Source organism: Schistocerca serialis, chromosome 4 (assembly GCF_023864345.2).
Source record: "Schistocerca serialis cubense isolate TAMUIC-IGC-003099 chromosome 4, iqSchSeri2.2, whole genome shotgun sequence".
Classification (NCBI taxonomy): Eukaryota; Metazoa; Arthropoda; class Insecta; order Orthoptera; family Acrididae; genus Schistocerca; species Schistocerca serialis.
Window position 1 is genome coordinate 409,171,467 of NC_064641.1, and position 21,281 is coordinate 409,192,747.

At 40.2% G+C, this 21,281-nt stretch overlaps 1 protein-coding gene across 1 annotated transcript in view; it reads left to right on the forward strand.

Annotated features, from left to right (window-relative positions):
• The first annotated feature begins 421 nt into the window (after nt 1-421).
• Nucleotides 422-21,281, forward strand: part of LOC126474494 (UDP-glucosyltransferase 2-like) — a 105,469-nt gene continuing 84,609 nt past the window's right edge. Inside the window, exon 1 of the mRNA XM_050101964.1 lies at nt 422-598. Coding sequence (XP_049957921.1) covers nt 422-598 — 177 coding nt within the window. The remainder of the gene's footprint in view (nt 599-21,281) is intronic.

The following is a 21,281-nucleotide window of genomic DNA, read 5'->3' on the forward strand; positions in this document are numbered from 1 at the left end:
TTGTATTTGCAAATGTGGTGCCAAATCTCTCCAGTGATCTACCATTCCATGACGCGTCGCCGCTGTTATTGGTGAGACAGCTTTAAGCTGAAGCACACCGCTCCACACCATATCTGAACGAAGCTGTTTGTGATGGGGTAACACGGAATGGTGGCGCCTTCTGTACATAGTCGCGGAGTTACCTTCTCTACTTTTAGCGATTATTTATATTTATGACATCTTAATTGTTGATATATTGCCATGTTCCCTTACGTCTGATAAAATAAGCCCCTTTCAGTCACACGGGGTTGCAATTGCCATTAATATTAGTGCTTTCCGTTATCACTGCTGTTACAGGAATGCTCTGCTGTGAAAGAGTTCCTGACCAATGGGTGTGAAATTGATGTATTTCGTTGACTTCAGGAGAAATCTGTGAACCAACATGAGGACGTCGGTGCTGTGGGCGCTGTTACTGTTTGCTGGTGTCTCGCAGTGCGCACGAATTCTTGGAATCAATCCAACGAGGTCCATTAGTCACCAAACGCCGTTCTTAGCTATTATGGCAGCACTTGCTGAAAAGGGTCACCAAGTTACTGTGGTAACAACACATCCTTTGAAGGTACGTGAACTTCAAGCACATTTGTTTCTTGGTAGTAAGGAGTGATGGAAGCAAGATTAGATCTTAAGTCCCATGGATATAGAGGTCATTAGAGAAAGAGCACAAGCTCGGATTACGGAAGGATGGGAATGGAAATCGGCCATATCATTTTCAATGGAACCATCTGAGCATTTGCTCTAAGTGATTTACAGAATTCACAGAAATCCAATTCTGGATGACCGGATGGGGATCTGAACCGTAGCCCTCTCGAAGCGATTTATAACGATATGTTTACGTAATGTGTATACATAAACATACAGTTATAAATGTCCCCGTTCGTAGCCCTAATTATAACAATATGTTTACTTTTGTGCTGTAACATATAGCTATAATCAGCGGCGGAAACATATTTGCGAACGCCGACCGTGTGCGACTGTTTCTTGTTGGATCGTCTGATCAGTCGGAAGTTGCATTGCGGAAGAGAGTAGATGCCTATTCAAAATATAATTATTTTTGGATAGCTCAACATGAATTTCCTAAGGGACCGTAGTTTATCATGCATTTACCAATAGAATATGGCGCGGAGAAAATATTTCGCCGCATACAACTTCCGTCCGATTTCGACGAAAGAATTCATGACTGTGAACTCTCTATTTGGCAGAAACATAAAGAAAATTATATAACTTCATGAAGGAGTGAGACATAGATTCTATATTAAATAAATAGTCGATACACCAGTTCCATTTAAATCTGAATTTATGGCAATTAATAGACGAACTTACACTGCAATGAAGGATTTAACATGGATGCCGTTTTGACTGGCACTTCTCGTAATGAAAACAATTCCTTCGACGTTTTCACATACACGTCGCACAATAAATCTACTGCTAGGCACTTTTAGTATTACACATTTACTTTACACTAAAACCATATTATTTTTAACGATAATAATACGGCCGCAAGACATGCGCGTCCGACACAAGTTACAGGAGACAAGAGAAGAATGAGTAATTGTTCATCGAGAATATCTCGTACATCAAAAAAAAAAAAAAAAAAGTGTGTAAAAAAGTGTTCTTCTTCTGTCCGTTTTTCGCGCCGCGGTTTTCAAAGTCAATAACTCACAGCATCTCTGACGGCGCTTCGACAATAAACAAGCTACGTCACAGGTCGTTCACCTTTACATTCTCGCAACATTATTTGCTAACTGTAGCTGTTGCCGAGCGACTGCTCGATTAGTGAATGATTTAAAATGATAAGTAAATCACATAATGTTACATTGCCTTCCATGGGAATCTTGGAAATCAAGGAGATTACCAAATTTCACATGTCGCCGTTAACATTATGGGATTGAGTACTTTACAGATTTACATTGATCAAACACAGTATTCCTGTCATTTGATTATTAGGATTACACAAATATGGTGATCTCTCATTCATAGACAAAGTCAGTTCTTAAGGTAAAGATACACAAAAAAATTTAAAAACTAAGACAGTAAATCTACGAAGTTTACAATGGACATTATACGTTATACTCATTACAGTCCTTTTTTTACAGAGTTCATACCGACCATCTTTGTGGCCTCAAGTTATTGTCCAGAGCTCATAGGTTCTTTGCTCCTGAAAGAAAACACATAGGATTCATCTTTTTATACACACATAATTCTCACACATGGAATTTCTCGCACGTGTCCATTTTCCATTGCTCACTAGTTGTTATAATTTTTACGCTTTCATTGTTTGTGTATTGACAGGAAAGTTAAAATTTGATTCTTCTCGAGGTGAAGCTTATGCCTTGAGAAGTTGGATCGTTACTTTGCGGTCTGCGAGTAGAAAACTTTTCATCAGCTCTGGCGGGCGAGTCTCACTCGCATGTTACGTACACACGTTACATGTAACAAAAAATATAAATACCCATTAGTCTAAGAACTAAGCTTAAATCTAATTTTAGGACTTGGGATTCATAGGAATTTGACTTTGTCACTATTCGCGTGTGGTTTGGCTGTTCGCATTTCATCCACGGGATATAACATTAGCATAGTATGTGATATGTTGTGAACTCATATAAGAGTCTTTTATTTTGGGAGCGGCTTTCATGGAAAGTCCGTTTCGTCGAACTGCAGCGGGAGTGCTGTGCAAGTACATCACTTTAAATTTAACGCGTTTGTTGCGTCGATGGACGTTGACACAGGCTGATTGTTAGAGCTGAATCGCAACTCGAGGCGCTCACCAGCCTCCACGCGGTACTTCAGCTTTTCCGCGCACGGTTCAGTGAACACGTTGCGTCGATGGTGTTGTAGTTTGCTGAGCTGGTGCGGAGGGACGAGGATTACCAGGGACAGAGACTCCATTGAAACCATCCCGGTCTCCACATTTTCCAGACGATTTTGATGATTTTAAGGTAGGCTAGCGCTCGCACTTTGCAAAGCAGCTAACACACTTGGTTTCCGATGCACTGCACGTAATCACATCACCGCCTTCGGTTACACAGCCTATCTGCACGTTTAACACTTTTTATTTTCATCGTGTCTGTGGCAGACTTCCACACCATTTTAAGCCTTCACTTATACACTACTATGTACACAATTTTTTTTACAGTTTATAATCAAATAGTTTGTCTCACTTTGAAGCTTGCTAATTGAGAGCTTCGATTATCATGTCCATTTCAATTTCTGTTACTTTGTTGGTAACTATCTTTAACTTTTCGCTTTACATTGTTCATCATCTTTCTCTAAGACTAATTATGCTTTTAGTTCACAGTCACAATACATTAGTTTCTCCGATCTGTTAGCAATTATTATTATTTTAATTCATTTCAGCCGTTCTTTCTATTTATTAGATTCATTAAAGTTATCACTGTCATTTCAACAAAAATTCTCTTTTTACTAGATGTGAGGATCAGTCACATTTGATCGCCCTCTCACATGAGAACAGAACACCACTCAAGAAAATATTCAAATTCCTTATCGCGATCTCGGTTTCCGTCTCGGATTGACTTTAAAAGGAAAAATAAAGACATTTCAAAACTAGCTTTTCCCGATTTCGTTCACGCGTTTCCTTCTGAAAATCGTATGCCAAACCAACCTTCCATGTCAACCGCATTTCTCAATCTGTGACGTCAAGCCTACGGGACGGGTTTAGGCGGGTTAGGGTATTTAAACAAATTCAGAAGAATGACTTAGGTATAATAATACATAGAAGAAGAAATCTAGCAAACAACTCCTTGTTCCTTATGACTTAGAAATTAATTTCCCTTTGCGCCGTACGTCTGCGTACGCGCTCCAATTTAGAACTAGTTGCGTTGTTTTGCCGGCTGTTTCATTGTAATTTTATTCTCGCCTTGACGCCTGCTTGCGCTACACTGCATTGACCTCTATATATATTTAGTCATCATTGCTTTGTCCTTGCCACTTACGCTCTTATACTTGGTATTTATTTCACTTATGGCTTTGAATGTATCTGTCCTGCGTATTGCAATTACAATTAATGCTACTTTGTTTATCTAGCTGAAGGATAGCGCTTTCGTGGTCATGTTGGTACTTACAAGTAACTCACATGCTTCGTAAACATTACGTTATTTTAATGCAGAGATGAACCTGTTCCAGATTTCTATGTACATTGGAACTTAATCTAGACATAGCTGACGTAGAAACTAGTTACTTGTTTTCCTTTTTAGTGGGATCAGGAACCAATAATTGTCAAGCGACCCTTGTCCTTGACGAAAATAAATTTCGTTTCTGGAGCATTGCTCCTTGAACTTAAAAAAAAAATCTTACATACTATGTTTTATTTTCACTTCTTTAGCATTTCATATCGCAGAAGCCGGCTTGTTAGGCACATCCTTCGCTTTATATTTCATTTTTCTCTCTTAAATATTATCTCCTTAAAACTAAATCTTAAAACTAGAGTTCTTGGAGTTGATCACTTTCTTTGTTAAACAAGAATTTTTTTTTCATTTATCAGCTTGTCTGTGCTTAAATTATGGCTCAAGATAACATATTTTAAATTGTCTGCTGTATAGCAAGATAGACTCACGGTCGTGTAATATATTCTAAGCATTTTTTTAACGAAGTCAAATCAGTTGTCACTTAGTCACTAGCGGCTAACCTTCTCTTGTCATTATAAAGCTTTCCTTTTGACTTATTCTGTAGCATGATATTTTTTAAGATCAGAGTGATGGTATAACCCTTTTATTTTTCCATTTGCGGGATCAGAAATCAGATAACAACCTGTATGCGGTATACGAAGGATCTCGTAAGGTCCCTCAAAAAGACTTTGCCATTTTCGATTTTTGTGTAAGAGCAACGATGGTTTAAAGTGTGTTTTTACCAAGACCTTTTCGCCTACTTTATAAGTTAACACCGTATCTCAGTACAGGTACGTCATGGTTAGTCTCTCCGTCGAAGTGGTCGCCCCCATTCTGTCTCACAGCATCACTTAGGGAGCTTTCAGATGCTGAACTTAGTTTTCCTGCTTGTGTGGTTTTGATTGGCCTTCATCATTAGAAAGTTCGACCAATCTGACATTGTGAGAACACTGAGGAACAAAATTACTGTTATGCACAAACCTCGTGTCAAAATGTTGCTGCGTTTGTTCTGGTGTCCAATACGTGTTACTGTCTTCCGCGTTTGTGAAAAATACAGGGGGATTGTAATGCCTTCGCGGGGTCTGATGATTTTTATTACTATTATGATTTCCGGAATTGTTACTGTGAAATCCACATTCACACTGTGGTTTGCCGTTAAACTGTGTGTTTCTGTACATTCCCTGCGCTTGATTTTTACTAGGCGCGGAGTTGTATTGGTATGAGTGGGCGTTATCAGCTGTTTGTTGCTGCCCGTAATCTGAGTGTTGGCTGCGCGAGTACGGTGCATTCCATTGCGATCCGCTCTGCTGTTGCCAACCTTTTTGACTGAAAACGTTTCCAAACTTCTGCTTGTACGATTGATTGCCGTACTGGTTACCAGTCGTGTTATACACGGGATTGAATCGGTTGTGTTGATTATGTCTATTCCTTTTGTGCGGATACCCACTGCTTTTATTTCCGTTTTGCCAATCGTTACTATTTTTTGAATCGTTCCCTGGCTTTTCATAGCCGTTACTGTCGTAATGTTGTGGCCAAGAATTGTGCGGAGTATTCCGCGGTTTGTTAGCTCTCATGTCCTCATAGATCAGGTCTAAGGAATCTAATATCGACAGAAAGCTATCTGGTTCATCATCTGGTATGGCTATCAGCTTTTCACGAATCGAAATGGGTAATTTAGACTTGAGAATCATAATTACATCTTTACTATTGATAGGGTTATCCCAATACCTAATTTTGCCAAGATATTTTTCGAAGTACTTTCTCAGGCTACTATTCCTGGGGTCAAATTGTTCTGCATTATAGACTTCTTTACGAAGGCGCTTCTGAACACCTTCGCTCCAAAATTTGCTGAGGAAACAGTGCTCAAACTCCTCATATGTTCGACACTTATCAACCATTTCTGTTCCCCATTTTGCCGATTCGCCACCTATATATCCGGTAACAAATTGGATACGCTGTCTATCAGTCCACGAATTTGGAAAAATGCCGGAGAATCCACGAAGAAAAACAATTGGGTGGATATTTCGTTTTTCCGGGTTAAAGGTTTGAAAAACTCGATGCTTTATCATGCTTTCTTCCTTCATCATTTTTACTACTGAGTCAGATTCTTGGTTTCGGTGACTAACTGGAATATGTGGTGGTGAAGTGTGTTCACTAGATACAACAGGTATTCGGAATTGACGAAATAATTCATCTTCTTCCTCTGAGGCTAAAGAGTTAGGAAAATTCGGTCTCTGTATTCGGGAACTACTACTCACTTGTGCCTTCAGGTTATTTAGCTGTTCCGTTACCTCTTGCTTCCAATTTGGTAATTCTGGCTGAAGGGTACGCCTAATGCTACCGAGTTCAGACATTACGGTATCTCCGGAGTTTCCAGGAGCTGACAAGATACCAAGAGTGGTTGCTTTCACAGTCTCTACTAGGTCTTTGTTAATTTTATCTTCGACAAATTTGTCCTTTCCAGCAATCCAGTTCTCATACTTTTCTCTAAATTCTCTCTCATGACTATCTAGCCTCTCCTTTACTTTCGTTTCCGTTTCCAGAGTCAAGTTTGACACTCCCTCGGTTAATTTTTCTACCTGCGTAGTTACTCTGTCTAATCTGTGATTAACCGTGGTTACGGTGGAATCAAGATTCTTGGTTGCGTTTCGGATGTCAGCTGTCTCGCTTTGCATGGTAGCTAAAGTGTCATTCAGTTCGATAATTATTCCACTTCGCATTTGAGAAACAGCATCCTTAACTTGCTTTGCTACTTCTTTGGTTACGTTTTCTCTAACAGTTTTTATTTCTTCGCTTATTGTAGACAGTTTATCTTCAAGCGAGGCTAACATTTGGCGATTTCCGTCCTGCATCCTTTGACTTATTTGACTCAGTAGCTGTTTGAATACATCGTCTGTCACTACCCCTGAATTGCTTTCACCTGCCTCCCTTGTAACCGGTATATGGCTACGACTACTAGTGGCAGAAACTATGCTGGCATTGTCTAGTTCAGTACCAGTAACATTATGGTGTGAGGCATTAAGGTCCGTAAGATTTCCCACTTCACTTTCTACAATTGTTTCGATTGGTGTCTCAGCCCTACTAATTATTGTGCGGGACCGTAAGCGGCGCGACACTTCACTCGTTTCATTCTGTTCATTTGAATCTAGTGATGACATTTTATCGTCTGCCATAGCTCACTTATTTATAAAGAGGAAGTCAATGAAGTTCGTTTGAGCTACGGCCGTCAGCTGTCGACAGAGATGTAATTTATCGGTTGCGAGTCGGTTGTCACTGCTACGTCCAAGTTCGGAATGTCGGGAGTTGCACGTCACGAGAACAAGAGACTATTCTGGACCGTAAAGAAAGTATGGCTGCACACTGGTCAAAATAAATGAAAACTAAGGCTGGTCAGCTCCGTGAACAGGCAGCGGACATTTAAAAACAATTGATATGCAATACACAACAATGTAATTTAAACAATACTTGAAGAAATTTCTACTCTACTAAATGCAATCTACTGAATTCAAAGCAAATTTTTACTGCAACTACTAAAGATCGTCACAAATTGATTAATGTCGGATGAAATTAAGGAAGCTTGGCTATGGCTAACGAAATTTTAACTTACGTTGTTGATGACTGCCTTGGGCGTTGCAACTAGATTTTCGCACAAATTCTGTTCCAAAAAAAAAATCTCTCTTCCGTAATTTTCTCTGAATATCTCGTTTCTTTCGCTCAATGGAAATTTTGTTGGATGGCGTTTGATGTCATGTAACAAATAAAAAGCACAAGATTAGCTACAATTATTTATGAATATTTCCACAATTCCTATCTTACATAAATTTTTATTCCTTTAAGTTTTTTTTTTTTTTTTTTTTTTTTTTTTTTTTATTCGGGTCCCTGTTCGGGCGCCAATTATAACGATATGTTTACGTAATGTGTATACATAAACATACTGTTATAAATGTCCCCGTTCGTAGCCGCTAATTATAACAATATGTTTACTTTTGTGCTGTAACATATAGCTATAATCAGCGGTGGAAACATATTTGCGAACGCCGACCGTGTGCGGCTGTTTCTTGTTGGATCGTCTGATCAGTCGGAAGTTGCATTGCGGAAGAGAGTAAATGCCTATTCAAAATATAATTATTTTTGGATAGCTCAACATGAATTTCCTACGGGACCGTAGTTTATCATGCATTTACCAATAGAATATGGCGCGGAGAAAATATTTCGCCGCATACAACTTCCGTCCGATTTCGACGAAAGAATTCGTGACTGTGAACACTCTATTTGGCAGAAACATAAAGAAAATTAAATAACTTCATGAAGGAGTGAGACATAGATTCTATATTAAATAAATAGTCGATACACCAGTTCCATTTAAATCTGAATTTATGGCAATTAATAGACGAACTTACACTGCAATGAAGGATTTAACATGGATGCCGTTTTGACTGGCACTTCTCGTAATGAAAACAATTCCTTCGACGTTTTCACATACACGTCGCACAATAAATCTACTGCTAGGCACTTTTAGTATTACACATTTACTTTACACTAAAACCATATTATTTTTAACGATAATAATACGGCCGCAAGACATGCGCGTCCGACACAAGTTACAGGAGACAAGAGAAGAATGAGTAATTGTTCATCGAGAATATCTCGTACATCAAAAAAAAAAAAAAAAAAAAAAGTGTAAAAAAGTGTTCTTCTTCTGTCCGTTTTTCGCGCCGCGATTTTCAAAGTCAATAACTCACAGCATCTCTAACGGCGCTTCGACAATAAACAAGCTACGTCACAGGTCGTTCACCTTTTACATTCTCGCAACATTATCTGCTAACTGTAGCTGTTGCCGAGCGACTGCTCGATTAGTGAATGATTTAAAATGATAAGGCTATCACATAATGTTACAGATTCCAGCATGTTAACTAAATGAGACTTCGGCATGCTAACCACTGCCCTCACTCTCTCGGTTTTCTTGGAATCGCCAAACGCATAAGCTCATTACAAACATTACCACTTCCACAGAACTCTGAGTTGAGGTAGATAATTACGGTAGAGGCCACGGAAAAGTAAATTCCATGTTAGTGTGGGGCGAAAAAGGTTAGAATAGTTTTAACTAGCTTAGCGCCTGCTGCTTCGCCCTCGCAGACTGTATGGTCTGCACAGATTTTTTTTGTTTTTCTGAAATCGAATGTTTACTTTGTTCACAAACTGCAACGCCTTCTAAACTTCTCACACATTATTAAGGCCATAGAAGTATGGTCTTTTCATAATGTATTTCTGACCAAAAGCGAGTCTGATAGCTGAAGTCCAAGGTTTTTGTTAATAAGGCCTTTTGAGTTGCTGTGGTGATATTTCCTTAGAAACTTTCATCCCCCAATACACATTTCTTCATATCTAATTGAAAAGTGAAATACGAATTACCATATACTTAACTTTACATTTCTGTAATGCAACGAAATGGTTCCCTAAAGATTTTTATTCCCTGTTTCACACCCTTAGGGGTTGAATTTCCAAAAACAGTAAAACACTTAATTTATCATTAATTTTAATTTTTAATAGATTAGATTGTGAGGAAAATGCTTTCATAACGAGATAGTGTCATAAATCTTTACATCCCCTATTTTACTGCAGTAAGGGGTTGTTGTTGTTGTTGTGGTCTTCAGGCCTGAGACTAGTCTGATGCAGCTCTCCATGCTACTCTATCCTGTACAAGCTTCTTCATCTCCCAGTACTTACTGCAACCTACGTCCTTCTGAATCTGCTTAGTGTATTCATCTCTTGGTCTCCCTCTATGATTTTTACCCTCCACACTGCCCTCCAATGCTAAATTTGTGATCCCTTGATGCCTCAGACCATGTCCTTCCAACCGGTCCCTTCTTCTTGCCAAGTTGTGCCACAAACTCCTCTTCTCCCCAATTATATTCAGTACCTCCACATTAGTTATGTGATCTACCCATCTAATCTTCAGCGTAAGGGGTTAAATTTCCAAAACAATGAAACACGTATTTTTTAAAATTTCTAACAGAGAAGTCAAATACCAATTTTCATAGATGTACCTTTACAACAGCTTTGGTAGTTCTTTAATAACGATTCATTAAGAAAAGAAACTGATAGAGAGGAAGGTGGACTGTCACCCACTATTTTACCTCCTTAGTGGTTGAATTTTCCAAACTGCGAAAATAGTTATTTTTTATTTGGAAATTAAGAAACCATACACCAATCTTCGTAGTTCTAGCTTCAAAATTGCCTTAATGGCGACATACTTTCGAAAAGCTTTCCGTGACACATTTCATCCCTTTAGCAGAGGAATTTCGAACAATTCCTTCTTAAACGATGCCTACAGCATAAGATCTACACCCTCTCCACATTTCAGGTATCTGTTCTTAGCAGTTTGGGAGGGACGGTGATGAGTGAGGGAATCAGTCTGGTTCTATTTCACCCCCTGACGGGTTGAGGTTGAAGAACAGTGAAACAAGTTCTTTTTATTTCCAACCAAGAAACCAAACTCAAACTTTCGTAGATTTAGCTTTTAAATGCTTTCATAATGAAGCATTCTGTAAAAATTTCATTCCCGACTTCATCCGCTTAGGAGTTGAATTTCCAAAACACTGAAACACGTATGTTATCATTTGTGACCGAGAAGTCAAATACCATTTTTCATAGATGAAGCTTCAAAAATGTTTTAGTATTTCTTTTTAACTATTTATTTTAAGAGAGAACTTTGACCCACCATTTCACCCTAATTGCGGTTAAATTTCTAAAAATGCTGAAACACGGATTTCTTTATTTCTACCAATTTTCGTAGGCCTTTTTTCAAAATTGTTTTAAGCAAAAACTTCCACAAAACCTTTCATTGTCTATTTCTCCCCATGAGTGATGGAATTTCAAGAAGTCCCTTCTTAAACGACGACAACAGATGAATACTCCTCCTAATTTCAAGTTTATATCCCTAGCGGTTTGGTCTGTGCGATGGTGAGTCTGTAAGTCATAACATTGCGTATATATATATTGCACTCAAGAACAAGAACTTCTAGCTGTGAAAGTGATCGGTAACAGACATCGTCATTTCTAAATCAGCCTAAAAGCAAATTGAAGCCGACAGTGAAAACTTTTATTATCTTTGTGTAGTAACACCAACTGTTGTATCAGATTGGAGGTAATTACCATTGTTTCTGTTAAGATATTACTTGTCCTACATATGTTCATGACTCTGTGTCTAAGTGGTAACTATCAGACAAGAAACAGAATGTTTCAGGGTTAAATTCAAAGTAAGTATTTTTCTCATATCTTTTTTGACATCCAATAACGATTTGTCTAATAGAATAATATAAAGCTGTATCATGATTAATATCCATGTTGAACTGTAGATCCTCCTGCGACTAGGTAACTTGATTCAAACGTCAGGCAAAGGCAACGACGAACCACCATCAGCAGGACCACCTTGAGTAAAGAACTGTGCTATCCAAACCAGTTTTTGGTGTCGAGTGCAGCTTTAGTCACGTATACACTAGACCTAAGGCGGCTTTGCGATGCGCCAACGGATACAGAGTAGTTATACTCCACACAGTACTAAAACGGATATATTATACTTACAAACTATATCAACTTCATATTGAAATCACAGTTTCTTGTCAAAAAATGATAAAAAGTGTAACAATTCCTACATAAATATTAGTCCAGTGTTGCTAAATATCTTTTGGAAAATGTCAACTTAGCGGATGCATGACAGAGACGTTCCTGTTATACCTCTGCTGAAAATAACCAAAATATGAGCAGCCAACATTTGTAACTGAGTAGTTCAAATATATTTGTTCTGCATGTAAAATAACAAACAACCGTTTTTTCTGTAAGTATGAAGCTATTGCCTTGGTGGAACGACAATTTGCCACTTACTTTTTCCTTCCTTGGTTTTTCTTTCAAGCGTTATCACATTCACACACTCCTAAGGGATATGCAGTCTGATGAAGAATTCGCGCACTCGGACTTCGCAGAACGATTATTCACGTACTAACAATACAAAAATGTTTCTCAAAAACTTTCGCCCTGCGCATATTTCGGGCAGTAAATGGACGTTAAACACTGGCAATCTGGCAACACTGTAATCACGTGTACGCCAACTATCTTTGTTAGGTTATAGCAAATGTACTCTGCAGTTGATGCAGTGTTACCGTGCAGGAGATCGAAGGTTCGATTTTGTGCCGAGGCGTATTTGTTTTTATTCGCTGAAAGTAGTCTGAGTGGTATGGTATCTGGCGTCTTAATCGTTATACAGCGATTGCAGAGAGTCTTCTATAAAACATTTGCAGGTATGTTCCAGGAACACCCGAAGTGGAAGAATAATCGTTTTCATTGGTCAGTCTTTAAAGAAACCAATTGCACGCTGTGGACGCGCATCGCTTCTTACCATAGCATCTACTAGATTCCAAACTTGTTTCTGTGAACCCTCCCTCAATAGTTCCCTCGATTAATACCAACTGTTATTATTGCTCCGTTCTGGCCCATTACATTTAGTTAGGATCTTATGTCACCAGCAGGGCTAGCAACGTACTTTGCAAATGATTTCGATGGGAGCACGACGTGCAAAAGGATTCTTTGAAAGCTGACCAATGAAAACAGTTGCACTACCATCTCTGTGTTCATGGTACGCAACTGCGAATGTTTTGCAGAAGACCTACTGTAATCGCTGTATGACGCTTAAGACACAAATAAGCCTCGACCCAGAATCGAACACTGGACCTCTTGCATGCTAACCCAAAACGGTATCCACTGTATAAACTGCACAGCGGTTATATCGTCTCCTGATGAAGATACTTGGCGTACATGTGATTCCGGGTTGCCGGATTGCTAATCTTTAACTCCCATTTACTACCGGAAATATCCGCAGGACGAAATTTTGTGACAGACATTTTTATACTGCGACTATGCGAGGTATCGCTCTGCGAAGGCCGAGTGCGCAAATTTTTCTTCATCCTGTATAACATTCCATCAGGATTTCTAAAATCTTTGGGGGAAGTGGCAACAAAACGATTATTCACGTTGGTCTGCAGAATGTTTGGTGATACACCATCTGACTTTCCAAAAATGTCATCCATACAATTCTGAGGGTTGCAAGAGCTGATGAGTGCGAAAATTATCACACAATCGGCGTAACAGCTGCAAGAATAATGTACAAAAGAATAGAAAAGAAAATTGATGTGTTAGATGTCGATCAGCTAGGCTTTAGGAAACGTAAAAGCACCAGAGGGGAAGTTCTACGTTGCGGTTGATAATGGAAGCAAGGTTAAAGAAAAATCGAAATGCTTCATAGGGTTTGTCGACTTGGAAAAAGCATTCGCCGATGTAAAATGGTGCAAGATGTTCGTAACTCTGGGGAAAATAGGGGTAAGCTATATGGCAAGACGGTTATTCAATATTTATATAATAAAAGTAAGTGTACAGTGTGCGTGCCGCTAAAACTGAGAAACGAGTCCCGGTACAATTAAGGGAGTTATATTATGTGATAGCCCGCTATCCCAATTCATGAAGAAGGCTCCCAATTTTCCTGAACGGTGTGCTTTTGAAGATATGAGGGCTGGGAAGTTCCGCCCTCCAGAAATTTCTAGAACATTCGAGAATATTGAAACACATTCCAGAACATTCGAGAGTATTCTAGACCAGTCCACAACGTTACAGACTGTTCAGGAATGTTCCACAATTATCTGAGATGTTCTGGAATGTTCGGGAAGATCGCACGTTATTGTGGAACATTCCAGAACACTGTCCAATGTTGTGGAATGTTCTGTAACATTGTGGACAATTCGAAGCGTTTCTGGTATATCACTTAAAATCTGGAAAGGGGTAAGAATCGCCTGCCTCTTATTGCGGTGACTGAGACGATGTGAAGAGAGAAAAGAGGACGAGGGGATGGGCAGATAGGAAGGAAGAAGGTAGATGGAATTAAAGAGGGGAGAAGGAGATTGACAGAGAGTGGGGGCATGGAGGAAGTTAACACAGAAATGGAGTGGTGGATATGGACAGAGAGAGGTGGGGGTGGATGTAGTGGACAGGAATAGGGGGATGAATAGAGACAGGAAGGAGGAGAGGTGGATACAGAGAGATGGGATGAGTAGAGAGAGGTGGGAGGAGGACGTGGATAGAGAGAGGGGGGGGGGGGAGGCAGGAGGAGATGGGCAGAAAGACGAAGGAAAGGGACATGGACAGAGAGACAAAGGATATGGACAAGGAAGAGACGGACAGAGAGAGGAAGGAGGAGGGGGTGGACTAATAGAAGGCTAGAAGAAATAATTATCCGTGCAACGCCGGGTTGCTCAGCTAATATACAACATACACAAGAAAAAAGAAGGAACAAAAAAAAATGGTTCAATGGGCTCTCAGCACTGTGGGACTTAACTTCTAAGATCATCAGTCCCCTAGAACTTAGAACTGCTTAAACCTAAATAAACTGAGGACATCACACACAGCCATGCCCGAGGCAGGATTCGAACCTGCGAGCGTAGCGGTCGCGCGGTTCCAGACTGTAGCGCCTTTAACCGCTTGGCCACCCCGGCCGGCCAAGTAGGAACAATAAGAACGAAGTGCTCGGGTAAAAAGGATGTAAGGCAGTGATATAGTCTTTCACCCCTACTGTTCAACCTATACATCGGAGAAATAATTATGGAAATAAAAGAAAGGGTCAAGAGTGGAATTAAAATTCAAGATGAAAGGATATAGATGATAAGATTTCGCTGATGGCATTGCTATACTCAGTGAAAGTAAAGAAGAATTACGGGATGTGCTGAAGAGAATCAATAGTCTAATGAGTACAAAATATGGATTGAGAGTAAATGGAAGAAAGATGAAAGTAAAGAGGAGTATCAGAAACGGGAACAGCGAGAAACTTAACGTCAGGATTGGTGGTAACGAAGTAAATGAAGTTAAGGAATTCTGCTATGCAGGCAGCAAGATAACCCATCACAGATGGTGCAAGGAGGACATAAAAAGCAGGCTATCACTAGGAAAAAGGGAGTTCCTGGCCAAGAGAAATTTACCAGTCTCAAACATAGGACTCAATTTCTGAAAATGTACGTTTGGAGTACAGCCTTCTATAGTAGTGAAACATGGACTGGGAGAAAACCGAAAAAGAAGAGAAACGACGGATTTGAAATGTCGTGTCACAGAAGAATGCTGAAAATTAGGTGGACTGATTAGGTACGTAATGGGAGGTTCTCTGCAGAATCGGCGAGGAAAGGAAAATATGGAAAACATTGACAAGAAGAAAGGACAGTAAGGTAGGACATTCGTTAAGACACCAGGGAATGATTTTCACGGTACTAGAGGGAGCTGTACAGGGTAAAAGCTGTAGCGGAAAACAGAGATGGAATATACCTAGCAAATAATTGAGAACGTAGGTTTCAACTGCTACTCTGAGATGAAAAGTTTGATACAGGAGAGGAATTTTTGGCGGGTCGCATCAAACCAGTCAGAAAACTGATGAGACAAAAAACAGATTCCTATATATGAACCGTTTCCTTCTGATAGCCACTTATTTTCTCAGTACTGTCATACTCAGACATTTTGGATTAATTACATACTCCAACTCAGATATTACTGACAGATATTCATGATAGTTTGTAGTGTAAATGAATGACCTTGCATATGGCATTTTGTTTAATGGTATTTTCGTTTTCAGCCTTACAGCATTTTCATTGTTAATTGACGAGTAATCACAAGGTTAAACGACTAAGAGTTATTTGAATCAATGACAAACACTGCCGTAACTTTTACTGACGGCAAGTTCCAGCCACGTGTAACATTAAATGTCAACTATCAGAGTACTCTCTTGACAGGAAACTGCCATAATTCTTTTAAGTCAATTATGTTTCAGTTATACATAGTCAAACTGCAAATTCAGGAGAAATCTGGTAGCAAAGTAACACACGGTGAGTGGAACAAGGGACTAATGATATCAAAAGATTTTACCTGTTCCTGAAATTTAGTTGTTGCTAACACGTTTTTGTCCATCAATGTCTTCATAATTTCCCGCACAGGCTACTTTCTCGTAATGCCAGACAGTCGCTTCAGTAACTCAACAATTTTCAGAGAAAGGAAACCTTTGCTGTTCTTCATCCAGTGACAAAAAAAAAAAAAAAATCCGCAACATAATTTGTAGGTAGCTGGTTCGAATGCTAGTAATAAGAAGAAATTTGCATTGCCTGTATTTGTTCGGCAAGTGAGAAAATAAGATGGTGTAAAGTCCCTTAACTGCTGAATCAGATTCCGAACTTGTCTTTGGTGCCTAATGGAGTGACGCCTTCTTATGCTGTTGATGGTCATTAATTCATAAAATGAGGACCTTAAAGTCGACACTCACTTGCTGTTATTGAAGATGAGTAGTCTATTGGCAGACATAGATCCAACCAGCCCCCTCCGTCACCGGTATCAACAATACGAGGACGGCACTCCACTTCACGTACACTCATTATAATCACTTACCCGAAGCAGCCACCGATATAGCATCAATTAAAAGGTAATACAGGCCGTGAACCACACGAGTAAACAAATGAATAAATTGTAATAAAGAATATATCAAATTTAATAACTTTCACTATAATTTTCCGAGTAAATCGTATAAAGTAAGAAATTAATCACGAGTGTAGAACCTTATCTTGATGTCAAACGAATACAATAAATCGTTAAAGGACCACGTTGTCATCAACAAGTAAGCTCATGAATAGCCTGTTAAGCGTAGCTCTCGACAATGGCAACATGGTTATTCGGTGGAATGTTATGCCCTTGCGACACCATGCTCTATCTGGACACCCTGCAAATTAACTCTCGTTATCTACGCTGGGAGAAACTGACGAGAAACATCGTGTGAAATATGTTGTATTGTACAATGAATTTACATATTTATTTGCCAAAGAAGCAAATTTAACCTGTTAACGAAAATGCCTTACTATCAGTCTTTCACGGTAGATCAAAAACATAGCGCCACTCCCTAATAAAAACTAAGCATTACACAACTACTTCCAGAAAAAGCATATTCCAACTAAGATCTGAAATTCAACAAATCATCTAACTACTACCCAAAGAAAAAAACCAGCGTATGCTATTTTCCGGAAAACTGACATTTTGAGACCGTGGCTGTGTACAAAATAAAGACTGGTTGTTGCAGAGAACGTTACAGCAACCAGCCACTTTTTATAACGCTATTTATCACATAGCTAGCGCTGTCAGCGGCTTCTTCGCGTTAAGATATACTTTTGTTGCAGATTAAACTACTTTTAACTTTTTATTCGGCCATATGCTGAAAATCCCTTGAGGTGATGGTGTCCTACACCCAAAACATGATCTCAGAAACTGTCTGCTTAACAGTAATTGTACCTCATAACGATTTCAAACAATGTAAACGAAGTACTAAATTGAAAATTTTCGACATAAGTAGCTAAAACATGTCCAGTTTAATAATTTGTTTACATCGTTTGAAATCGTTACGAGGTACAATTATATATATATATATATATATATATATATATATATATATATATATATGTATGTATGTATGTATGTATGTATTCATAAACTGTGCTAAAAGAAAGAATTTGAGTTTGATATTGTTTTAGCGTAGGTTTTGGGTGGGCTGGAGTTCAGTCTCCAGGCTGTCTAGGTGTAGGCTCAAATTTACAAAGAATTTATCACACATTAGGTATACTTCTTCACAAAAGAGAAATCAGTCACGCTAACAACAGAGTAAAAACTAGCTACCTTCTGTAAAATGGTACACTGTAAATCAATCAATATGGCTTTCACATTGGAGGAAAACAGAATGCCGCAACACAACAACCACACATGCCTATCCACGGACCTTTCATGTGTAACATTTCTGACGACCTGATACATCCTGTGCGTTTCACTTTACATTATGTTGCATCACTCTACCGATCCAAATACAGACAGTCGGTCGCTAAAGGACACACACGGTACTCCTCTTTTAGTCTGCAGCCCCTGTCTGCGTCTCCATTGCAATCGCTGTCCTCACGCCTGGGAAAAGTCACCGACCATCCTATGGGGGTTGTTCTGTTATCACAGGGGTAAAGCCCCGTGTTGACTGTTAGTCAGGTTCCGTAGACAGCTCCTTGGCATACTAGCTTGGAGAGGACTTCCCATTCTTGACTCCCCACCAGCCGATTGCCTCCCAACTGCTCTGTGGACAACGACGGGAGTGTATGAACGGCATCCTCACTGCCACCGGACTAAAGTCCACCACGCACCCATCGCAGTCCACAGCTGTGTCTGGCTCTCCCGCTGGTCAGTTACAGTCTACAGTTTGGTTATGGTCAGCCCAAGACCCCTGCTCCCGTCACACGCTGCTCAGAGTGGCACCAGAAGCGTCAGAAACGCCCCCGACCGAGAGATATCCAAGTACCAGCGCGAGAGCATTGCTAACGCTGTCGGCCGGGTGAAGGAAGGAACAAAGACTGCGGCGAATTGTAAATTAAGGGTAGATTCTGATTGTATGTAAGTACTCAAATTTTATTGATCTCATTAATTCTTAAAGTGACACATAATTAGGAGGTGATCCGCAGTGTACAAGTCTGTCATCATTATCATTATCACCTTGAACCGTTTCCATCCCCAGGCTAGGTCTGTTTGGAACGTTAGCCTCGCCTTCTAGACCTGTTTTCCCACCATCTTTTTGTGGTCACTCTGGTCCAGTCATCGCCTCTTTTGTCAGCACACTCTTCCACACCTTTCACCCACCTATACACTGGTTTTCCTCTTCGTGGTTTCTTTCTTTGACTATTTACCTTACCCTCCCATTCCTCATCTCCCTTTGTTTTTCCTATCCTACTTCTGAGGAACTGCATTTCACGTGCCTGTAATCTGGTTACATCTCTTTTCTTCATTGGCCATGTTTAAGACGAATAGGTCAGTATTGGGATGTATTATCTTAGATATATTACTTCTTTGTATTTTTGTGGGACACCTTTGCTTCAAACCAGGCTCCTACTAATTCACAGGAGTATTTATGTCTATCTGCCACTTGCCCTAATATCATCCTCATTCCTTCCATTTTCATCTGTCACACTTCCTAGGTACTTGGCACTTTCCACCTTCTTCAACTGTTCGACTCCAGTACTTACTGCGCTAGATCTATTTTTCTTTCTAGTTGCGATAAGGGTCTCACGTTTCTTTGCATAAATTTTCATTCTACACTGTCTCATAATTTCTTCCCGAGCATCCAGCTGTTGCTGAATCTCCTCCTCCCTGTTCTCCAGATCATCAAGTCATCTGCGTACACCATTCCTTTCATCCTGTCTTCTCCAGTTTTTTCTGCCACTTTAGCTATTATCTGATCCACGACCACAATGAAGACGAGAACTGACAATGTACGTGTCTGTTGAAACTAATCCGCCCTTTCATTTCCCACTTTCACACATCCTAGACTTCCATAGTACGTCTCCTTTCTGCTTGTTGTGTTTCATTCCCTTCTTATTTAGTTCTTCTCAGACCTTTCTTCTACAGACGCTATCAAATGCCTATTGTACATCGAGAAAGGCCATCACCATGTCCTCTCCGAATTTGTAGTGGCGTTTCTGGAGTTGCCTCACTGCAAATATGAGATCAAAGTTGACCTTACAGGTCTAATACCATGCTGTTCGTCCCTCAACCTGTTCTCGACCGTCGTTCGGGTTATGCTCTCCAGGATCTTTTTATATAACGTGGTACAGTTTGGTGTCAGTGTGACTTCCCTATATTTTTTACAATCCTTCCTACTTCCTTTCTTGAAATTAGGGGCAATTACTGCCTTTTTCCAATCTTCTGGTGTCTTCCTCTCATTTCACACTGCCTGCATCACGGATGCAGTCACTGTTTCCCAAAACTCCCTGAAACACCTGGTGCCATTCCCCTTTCATCTTGTCCAGTTCGGTTTCCGTATCTTTTTATGCAAGGTCCTTAACCTCCCCGCCCCCCAACCCCTCTCCCCAAGAAACAATCTCTACTTCCTTTAATCCATTATTCTCATCTCCAAATCCGTTCGGATTTAATAAGACCTGAAAGTAATCTATTACAAATTCTAAAACTTGAATACTGAACGTTTAAGCTGTTTTGCCGCATCGCTGTCCATTAAAATTTCAACGCCATGAAAACGTTATGCAAAAAAACATCACATTGGCTGAAGTGTACTATGTGCTTGGATATAACAAATGGTTAGAATTCCAGAGCAACGGCACAACTTAGGTAAGCGTAACGCCATTTACGTTCCATACCTAAGGAAATACTACGCAACAGGATATTCATTGCATTTGAATGTTGCTTGCTCGTGAGAAAATATTCTTATATCTTCACCAGCGTACGTTGGTATTCGATAACGACAGGACCGCGATATTAAGACTGGGATTCAACGTTCTACGCTACTGCCACTTTCATTGGTTGGGATCTCATGGTCCTATGTGATTACTGAGTCGACGGCTAGGCTATTCCTAGCGTCTAACAGAATCACAGAGGACCAGAGGAACAAACACCTATAAGGACAGACATACTGATCACTCAGCTGTGTAGTTTCACGCGTCCACGTCACCAGTCACGAGCTGCCGGCCGCTGGTGGCCGAGCGGTTCTAGGCGCTTCAGCCTGGAACCGCGCGACCGCTACGGTCGCAGGTTCGAATCCTGCCTCGGGCATGGATGTGTGTGATGTCCTTAGGTTAGTTAGGTTTAATTAGTTCTAAGTTCTAGGGGACTGATAACCTGAGATGTTAAGCCCCATAGTACTCAGAGCCATTCTTTAGTCACGAGCTAGGTTGGATTGCGGCAAGGCACGTACCGACACGGTAGGTATGGTGAGACCTTGGAGACCACAGAATGTCAGCAAGGCGACACCGGCTAAGGCTCTTCACGATGCTGCTGCAGACGGAGGCGTGCGGACGGTGGTGCGCCTAACGACGACACTGGATACAACGGTGTCGTCTTTTCAGAAACTGTGAGGGCGGGAAAAGCCCACCGTGGTTCAACAACAAAGTTAGGAAACTACAGCGAAAGCAAAGAGAGCTTCACTGCAAGTTTAAACGCAGCCAAAACCTCTCAGACAGTTACGTTAAATCAGTAAGTGGCTCGAAACGGCATATCCAGACACTCCGGGATGATGATGGC